The 9,179-nt window shown below is 33.9% G+C and overlaps 2 protein-coding genes across 2 annotated transcripts; both read right to left on the reverse strand.

The window, feature by feature from the left end:
* Positions 1–563: 563 nt before the first annotated feature.
* Positions 564–1,297, reverse strand: LOC106341191 (protein RALF-like 17). The gene has a single exon (XM_013780000.1). It carries the CDS (start codon positions 1,182–1,184, stop codon positions 954–956), a length of 231 nt encoding a protein of 76 aa, XP_013635454.1. The 5' UTR covers positions 1,185–1,297; the 3' UTR covers positions 564–953.
* A 1,364-nt stretch (positions 1,298–2,661) lies between these two features.
* Positions 2,662–5,089, reverse strand: LOC106339872 (zinc finger CCCH domain-containing protein 26-like). Its single transcript, XM_013778737.1, has 7 exons — positions 4,877–5,089; positions 4,468–4,628; positions 4,342–4,398; positions 3,942–4,058; positions 3,628–3,864; positions 3,284–3,463; positions 2,662–3,197 (listed from the first exon to the last, which is right to left on the reverse strand). The coding sequence occupies exons 1-7, from the start codon at positions 4,938–4,940 to the stop codon at positions 2,865–2,867; spliced, it is 1,149 nt and encodes a 382-aa protein (XP_013634191.1). The 5' UTR covers positions 4,941–5,089; the 3' UTR covers positions 2,662–2,864.
* Between the last annotated feature and the right edge of the window lie 4,090 nt (positions 5,090–9,179).

Genomic DNA, 9,179 nt, shown 5'->3' on the forward strand with positions numbered 1-9,179 from the left:
AGAATCAAAGTCTCTGGAACAGATTGAAACAAAAGAGCTATCGCAACATCGTTCTTCTTTTGATCATCTGAACCGGGTTCAAAAGATGATCGGGTTCAATCGTGTCCCACACTTCATGAACCCGAAGTAGAACCTTCATCCTCATCGACCATACTGTATAGTTTGTCGATGACAACATCAGACATTGGATGAATGTAGATCCAAAGTCCTTCGTGCGTGGAGCCCTAGTCACGTCGGCCATCTTGCCGTTGCGATTTCTTATTCACAAGCACCAGGATCTTAAGCTACAACTTAAGCTTAGATCGAGTCTCCAACCTGAGGCTCTGATACCAATTCAAATCTCTAGAACACAAGAGTTTATAAGAACAACTTTTCTTATTAGCTTTAGAAACTACTCAAAACTAAAGCTCTCAATATGTTTCTCTTAGATCATATGAAACACCTCTCCATTAGACCTATATTTATATGAAAGACAATTCTCTTTAACATGTGGGATATGGAAAACACAAACCTAATCTAAATAGAAACTTCATTTTCCTATTTTGTTTCCTTATTGTGTTTATCTTAACGTATTAAACATCTAATAATATGTTAAGTTTCCACGGGCTTTTTCCACGGGCTTGGAATTACTCATTTTTTAATCATCCAATCATTTTCTTTATATCATAGCAATTCAAATATGTTGTATATTCTATTCTTATGAACAAACAGGTTACCTTCTTTCGCACGGTTTTAATCCCAAAAATTAATCATGAGTCTGTGACAAACATGTTACCTTCTTTCGATCACCATTTCTCTCATTATAGAGAGGGAAAAAAATATAAAGTTAAATTAAGGAAAAATACAGAAGAATCGACGCCAGAAAAAAAGGAAACAAACTTGATAAATAAAATAAAAGGGAACAAAATGTATGAATATATAGCCCTAAAATATAATTAAATAATGAACCATGATCAAGCATATATCCTCATTTTGTTAATTACTTTGAAAACATCATCCACGTCATTGTCGTCATGTTCTTTGACCTCCTCCACACACCGCTCATTATCGTCCCCAAGACTGCCATCGCCGCCGCCACATCCTTTTCTGGTGATGTCAGCAGTACCAGACTCGGTTCTCATGAAGAAAGTGCAAAAGAGAAGTGTTAAGAGGCAACAGATGATAAATTCTCTAGATGCAGCCATCGATGAGAACTCTCTCTTTCTATTGTCTGAAAAAGTACAATAGGTCAATCGAACTGGCTTTAAAAGCTTTGGTTCTTTTCTTTTGTTATGTTTTTCTCTTACAGTTATGTTTATATAAGAAATGGAATTTACTATTAATGGTATAAAGAGTTTTCGTTTGCGCTGGTCTTAAGGCTAACTAACTGTTGCTGTATTCTAAACTTATTACTATAATCACTTCTTTTTTTTGACATAATCACTTTCTTAGAAAATGAATATCTTCAATTTGATAATATTTAAAGTTAAATTATTTTTTGGTGTAAAAAGTTAAATTATTTAACGAACAGTTTCTTTGTAGAAGTCATTTAATGTACAGTTAAGTGGTTAAAATTTATCTTACGCCCACATTAAAATTATCATTTGTCGAAACGTTGGTATGCTTTGATGAGGAAGCCACAAACCCACTAAAAAGTTAATACTCCACCAAAGATTATCTTATTATGTGACTATATATAAATCCAAAATTCAGACATACGAGACCACTTCTGAGCACAATCCAGTTAAGATGAAATATTCGTCTTAGCCTCCAATTTTTTAAAAAATTATTATACTTGTCGCGTAGCCCCAAATCGAAATTGTCTTTAGTAAGATTAATCTAAAAAATGTATATGACTTCTAAATCTTGGATACGGCACTCCAGACATGTTGGGAAATTCTTCACGTGGATTAATTGTTCATACTTCTTGAAATGCTCTTATCTTACTTTCTTTTTTGGCAAATATATAGAGTGAGAAACATTCATCGTTCAAAATCCAAAAGTAGTTGAGTCAGGTCACACCTTGTATTCTTCACAAGTCATCCTTAGTACCAACACTAACATCATCTTCACCTCCTATGAGTTTTTCAGCTGAGAATATATATATCTTCCTCCATCACTTCCCCGTTCGTACCGTCCCACGCTTTTGTCTTCACAATCTATGGTGTTCCGTTCATAGGTAAGTTTCCTTTTCCACCGGCTCCAGCATCCTTTACAAACTCTCTGACGCAGCGCAAACAAAGATTACGTGTTATACAACTGAAGAAATCACTCAACTGAATCTGAACCCTTAGAGATCTCTAACTGAACCAAAACTTACAAGAGGTGTTGAAGCTCAAATGCACTTCAAAGAGGAGTATATACTCCTTTCTTCACGTTCATTGCTACCATTGCTGGATAACCGTAACCTCCCACGTCAACTCTCTTCTCCAAATCCGGCTTAGTTACAGCCGCCACCCACACAAAACTGCATATATTTTACATGAGATAATAAGGAAAACTGACTGACTCGATTGCTTTGAGAGTCACCGGAGTCAATCAGTGAAAGCCAAATGAAAATTTCTTTTTAGAGATAAGGAGGAAAATTTAGAGAGAGATTTCCTACAATAGTTAACAGAAACTGTGTGGAGTATTTTTTTTTAAATCTCTCAGAAAAATAAAATAGATAATCATCACCCTGATTGGTTAGCATCTGAAAATGGCTAATTGATGTCAAACTTTATCAACCAATTAAAAAAAAATATATTCAATTCCTATTTTGTTTCAGCCATGGCTGTCTTAAAAATCCAAAAAGAAAAAGATAGAAAATGTCCAAGCCCTTCTTCCAAAAAATTCACAAAAAGGGCAGAAAGAAATTTAGAGATTGTTAGAAACTCGGATCATGGTCATGCGGCTTTATCAGATGAGTCCTGCTTTCCGGAGGTGTCAACTGGTGACGGATCATCGTCCTGCACTTCTGACTTCTCCGGTCCATCCTCTTCTTTCACAGTCTCTGAGCTGTTATCCTCTGCAGCAGGTTTATCACCACCATTGGAGCGGCTTGGGGGTGATGTGATCCTCACAGGAGTTGAAACCGGTGGAGCATAAGCAGAAGGGGGGGAAGGCATGGTGGAGCCTGTGTTGTTGTAAGTGTTTACTGGCACAGGGTGATCAAACTTGCAGTTTGCTCCATACTTGCAAAACCCATAGGCCTTGAAGTTACCACATGCGGGTAGTCCCTGAGCACAACAAAGGCAGAGTCATTGGTGTCACCACAAGCTCCACTGATGTTGACAAAATAAACAGAAAGACAAGAAAAACTCACTGGTCTAGCAGGGAGAACCACAGGGTTAAAGAGATTTGGTCGTGGTGATAGTAACATCCTTTCTTTTGGATGACTGTATTTGCAACTATCTCCATATTTACAGGTCCCAGTTTTCATAAAAAACCTACATTCAGCTCTTTCAGAACTGGAGTCAAGCTCAGTTTTCATATCATAACCACCCTGCACCACAAGAAAAGAAAGAAAAAAAAACACAAGATCTTTCAGATTAAGACAAACTCTTGGAACATTGGTCTCTGTGAAGGGAAGGCAGAGAGCCACAGCAAGAACAACAGAGAGAAAGACCTCCACTGGAGCAATGACCAAACATATATATAAAGACATACCATGAAAGTAGACCAGCCTTGAGGAGGTGCAACCATAAAGGAATATGCCTGAGGGTGAAGAGCTTGAGGACGTGACATAGCTTCATATGTTGCAGGAGGCAAAGACATCACCGGCAAGCTACCACCAAAAGGAAAGCTAGTAGGTTGGGCATTATGAGTCTGAGGATGATGGAATTTGCAGGCAACTCCGAACCTACACATCCCTTTCTGCATGTAATATGGGCATGACTTCTCACCCTGGAGAGACAAGGAAACATATAAAGCTCTCTGTAAAACCATGCAACTGGTGATGAAAATGTAAAAGTAATCCTCACCTGACGCATAGGATAACCGAGGGTATTAAACAGCACCGGTCCAGCACCGTTCCTGTCCTTTGGGTGGTTATATTTACATGCCGCGCCATACTTACAGGCTCCTGTCTTGAGAAAATACTAAAAGACAAAATTGCATATAGAAGAGTAATGTGTGCTCGTTAAACATCTCCAGAGAGAAAATGAAACAAAATCTAATAACTATTACCACTTTCAAAATAAGGAAAGACACAAGACAATGTATCTTCTTCACCATAAATGCAATTAAAGACTCAAAAAGCAAGTTTTAAAGACTATATTGCTAACCCTACATGCTCAGCATTCACTCAAGAGACAGAAACAGATACTCAAACTATTCAGATCAACACAAGAATGCAAAAATGAGAGATGATAAGCAGTGCACCTCACAGTCTGGCTGTCCAACCCTCTCAGGCAGTTCCTCTCTGTGGTAAAACACAGCCTGCAAAAGACATTACAAAACTGTAAGCTAGGTGTAAGAGATAATGTGCAGGGAAGAGTCAGTCCCCACCTCTGGAACATGAGAAACAGGATGATTGTAACGGCAGCTGCTTCCATAGCCACACTTGCCAGTCCTCATAAAGTAGTGGCAATCTCTCTCACCAGGACGATCAGGAAACAGACTTGTTTCATCTGTATTCTCTTCGTTAACTTTCACCTTCGTCAAGGTATCTAAACAACATCGTAACACCAAGAGAGAACACACGAGGCATGAGCATCATAAAACTTAAAACAACACTTATCAAACGTGAATAGACCGATCGAAATCTAAACTTTGAATACATTATCATCAGAGAACAATCTACCACGACGTAAGAGCGTGATCAGAATCAATGATCAGACAAGATAACTCTAAAGATCCGAACTTTTCGACGTATTGTACGATGATGTAATAGAAAAAAAAGAAGAAGAGGAAGTACCTTCAGTTTTGTCGGAAGATGGGATTGACCCAGTAGAGTTCTGAACCTGCTGAGTTTCAGACATGGCTCGTTATTACAGGAGACACAGTCACAGACACAAAAGAAACTCTTGTTCGTCTCTTATCTTCTCTGAGAAGAGTATTTATGAGTATGTGAAGAGGAGACGATGATCACAATGATCAACACCTAATAACAAATAGAAGGAAAAAAAATCTGTGAATATTAAATAAGGAAATAGATTTGTTTCTTTTTTACAATAAATGATAAAAGAAGAAGAAAATGTTGAAGTCTTAAAAAATATTAACTTTTTTTTTGGGTTCTTTCCCAAAGATAGAATTTTATTGTTTGAACAAATCTAAAAAAGAAAAAATCTTTGCCCAAATATTCTCTTATTCTCTCTCTTTTGCATTTTCCTTTTTTTTCTCAGAATACTGAGATTTCCGTGGGAATTTTTCGGATCTTGCTTTTTTGTTTTTTTTTTTGGTTTTTTTTTTCTTTTCCAATGTTAATGCGTTTCAATGTGAAAAGAAGAAAATAAAGGCAGAAAAACACAGGGTTTAAATAAAATAAATAAATAAATAAGAGTGCAGATTAATAATGAGATTTTCTCCTTTTGTACGGATTTACAAATTCTGCCGGTCCTTCGGAAATGACAATTTTATCCATATATTTTTGCGCTTGATTCAATTTTTAGTGCCATGCTCTCACTCAGAACCCTCGGATCAGAACTTTGTGGGACCCGTTTTATTCTCTTATTCTTCCGATCCCATATTAATAAAAACTACTAAATCTTCTATAAACATTTAATAAAATATATTTTATGAAATTAGTAATCTTAAAATATTGGATTTTTTCAATTATTACCATAAAATTTTAAATTTAAAGCAATTTATTCACATATCTAAATGAAGGTGACTAGGAGTGTATATTTGTTTTGTTAGATTTTTTCTAGTCTTATTCTTCAAATCACCAACTTACTATGTCAGATGGATAAATACTTGGATTGACTAGTGAGCTCTAATTTTAAGAGAATTTATGTATCTTTAAATTTTTTTGTCAAATAAGTTTCAGAATTCAAAATATTACTGAATTTTTATACGTCTTTCGTATACAAAAGATTGATATTTTAGTTTTTTTTTCTTATATACAAAAGATTAATGCATATGTTTTAATTAATACATTCTGTTTTAAAAGTTAAACATAAATTAACATATAAAATGTAAGTAATAATTTTATTGGGAATTAAATAAAATTTTAAACTAATTAAAATAAATCCAAAAGCAATAGACAAAAGTAAATATTTTTTTAATATGTGTAAACAACTTTAAACATCAGTATTTTTATACAGATGGAGTTTCTTAATAAAAGACTTACGGGCATTTTATATAGTATTCTCCCTTTTTTATTTTGTAGCTACCTAATGACCAATAACTAAGTTATATTTGGTTGATCAGTGTATCAAGTTATTTCAAATAATATTCAAAAATTAAAGATATATCTAAAGATAAAGACATAATTTTGAAAATTTTTTAAAACACAAATCATAAATTTAAAAGTATAATTAAAGTTTTAGAGTTTTAAACCATTAGTCTATGCATTTATTCAAAATTTTATTTTTTTAATATTTATAAAATTGGATATAGTTTGATCATTTCACTTGCACATGCCAAAAAACGTTTTTAAGTTAATTAAGGTGGCAACTCGAAAGTTCGTGCCACATTTTTTATAAACATGTTTAAGTTTTATTTTGTTTTTCAGTTTAACTTGTATGCGCCAATTTACTTATATAGTAGTTGTAAATAATATATATATATATATATATATATATATATATCATACATGTAAACTAGGTTATTTCAATCAAAATTGGTAGACTGCAGGATTGTATGATCATATACGAAAGGTACAACTATCATCTAGTTAAGATTAAACAGATCCAAAGAAACTAACCTGAATCATGGCATATGTTAAATTGGTAGTACTATAAGTGTTCTATTAATTTTATTTATAAATTTCATGTTTCATAAATTAAGTAACGTTGTAGAATAAAATTTACATTACAGACTAAATGTTGTTTTATAGTTTCAATGTGAAATTTGTTAACTCAGATGTTATATAACTTTTTATATTTTTAAATTTATTTTTCAATTTGCTAAAATATGTTTAGGTGTATAAGTAATGATATTTTTATTTTAAAATATACTTTTGAGCAAGGATTTAAAAACATATAAAGTTTTTAAAACAATTTGTGTGCATAAAATTTAAAACAAATACTCCTCAAAAATTCTTGTGTGCATAAAAAAATTCTTGTGTGCATAAAATTAAAATAAAACTGAGAAAGTATATTGATTTCTTGTTTTGGGGTAAGTCTCTTCAATATTAAAGTGACAACTAGGCGATAGTAAACATTGGGTTAATAAGCAAATAAATAAATAAACAAAACAATAATTAACATTTAATGTGGTTGGGCACGAATCTATTATCTACCAACATGCCGTTCTGCTGTATTCCATCATTTTTTTTTTAATGGACACAGAACAAGTGTAGACTATTAGGTTCAGAGATTACACGAGGGTTATTGTCTTAAAAGCAATCGAATGTCCAAGGATGATGATTATTTCTTTTCTCTTCAAAACATCAAATGTTTATTTTAACTGATTTGTATTACCACTCAAATTTAACTTTACGATAACACAAATAAGAAATTAAAAAGTTAAAATAAGTTTAGTCAAACCGGTTTTTGATATAGTATATTGAGGGACAGAGACAGAGGATATAAACAGCCTTTGGGACCAAGCCAAGCCTTTTGACTCGTACAATAGAAGAAAACAAAGTTAAAGAGGGGGCAAAATGGTGAAAAGAAAAGATTGATTCAAGCACAAGAAATCTTATGCATTGCAGTTTTAGCAGAGCCAGGTAGGAGCCACATGTGGGGTGAAGGAGAAGAAGAGGAGGTGGTGTTGGGAATAGCGTAAGAGCAAACGATACTGACCCGTCATTATTTTGCCACGTAAGCAGTTCTGAAAGGTAGTTGTTGTTTGCCACGTAAGCAGTTCTGAAAGGTAGTTGTTGTTTCTAGAGTTATTTACACTTAAAGGCAGTTTCTACGTTTTTATTTCACTCAAAGACATTTTCAGCTACTGAATTAGTTTATCTCAACTAAAATGAAACCAGAAGTGGACTTTTCAACTAGTGGGACCTATCATTATCTCTTTCCTTTTTAATCTTCTTTTTCTATCGTTGTTTCTTTTTCTTTTATAGCTAAAAATTAAATTTATAAATTTTATTATCTGTCAATCTTCCCAAACAAGAAGAAGAAAAGACAAGAACTTCAGATCCATTATAATCTACACCGTCAAAAGTCCCAAATTCCTGCGTTATTCCGTTTCAATCAAGTTATGCCATGAATTTCATCCATCGTCAATCTCCGCACCAGAGACTCTTTTGAAGTTTCGACCAAAGCTCTAGTTTTTTTGGGCCAACGAAATTACCATCGCGTCAGACTCTTTCATACCCCTTTCCGACGTCATGGCCTCACATCTCGCCCTCACGGCTCCGCCAGAACAAGTTCGAGAGCACCAATGGCTATTTTTATGTTTTTGCGCGTTTGGTCCTTTAGGATTCACATAATTATGTTTTAACCCCAAACTTTTAATTATGCGGATGTCTACCCGAATTAATTCTCTAACTTATTGATTGTTCATTTCAGCCCTTCATCATAACTACATGAATGGTCTTTTATCTTTTGCTTGCTTTCATTTTTTCTCCATATTGTCAAAATAAACAATTGTGTTTTATGCTTTGCTTATGTACGTCATTCATGTACACAAGTACATAATGTCAGCGTACATGTGTACATGTGAAAGAGAAAATTTTATCTTTGTAAGTGTAAGGATGAGGAAGTGTGGTTTACGTGAATAGAAATAGTTCTCATTTTTGAGTGAAGCTTAGTTTAGATCTTGATACCATATGCGTTGATATTATATTTCCTACCTTCTCTATGTAACATGTGTGGTGTACACGTGTACAAGCGTTTTTGTGTACAATAAATAAGGAGGTGTACATGTGTACGCTAAATATGATAGTGTATATATGTAAAACAACCAGAAATTAATCAAGCTAAAACCTACCATGAAGCTAGCATGAAAACACACACACTGATCAGAAGCTCTGAAACATGATGAGAGCATGATTTGGATAACTCACAACCAGCATCAGTACTATCTGTGATACTCTCTATCACTTTCTATTGATTTGGTAGCTCAGTCTCTTACCGAATTTAGGTGTACATATGGTTTTTCGT

Source organism: Brassica oleracea, chromosome C4 (genome assembly GCF_000695525.1).
Source record: "Brassica oleracea var. oleracea cultivar TO1000 chromosome C4, BOL, whole genome shotgun sequence".
In the NCBI taxonomy this organism is placed as follows: domain Eukaryota; kingdom Viridiplantae; phylum Streptophyta; class Magnoliopsida; order Brassicales; family Brassicaceae; genus Brassica; species Brassica oleracea.

What these genes read in the sequence shown, in the direction of transcription:
- LOC106341191 (XM_013780000.1), bottom strand. Translation starts at nt 1,184, where the DNA reads ATGGCTGCATCTAGAGAATTTATCATCTGTTGCCTCTTAACACTTCTC.
- LOC106339872 (XM_013778737.1), bottom strand. Translation starts at nt 4,940, where the DNA reads ATGTCTGAAACTCAGCAGGTTCAGAACTCTACTGGGTCAATCCCATCT. An exon ending in ATCTTCCGACAAAACTGAAG is followed by an intron (nt 4,629 to 4,876) that starts GTACTTCCTCTT and finishes GATGTTGTTTAG; the next exon opens with ATACCTTGACGAAGGTGAAA. An exon ending in CTGTTTCTCATGTTCCAGAG is followed by an intron (nt 4,399 to 4,467) that starts GTGGGGACTGAC and finishes TGTCTTTTGCAG; the next exon opens with GCTGTGTTTTACCACAGAGA.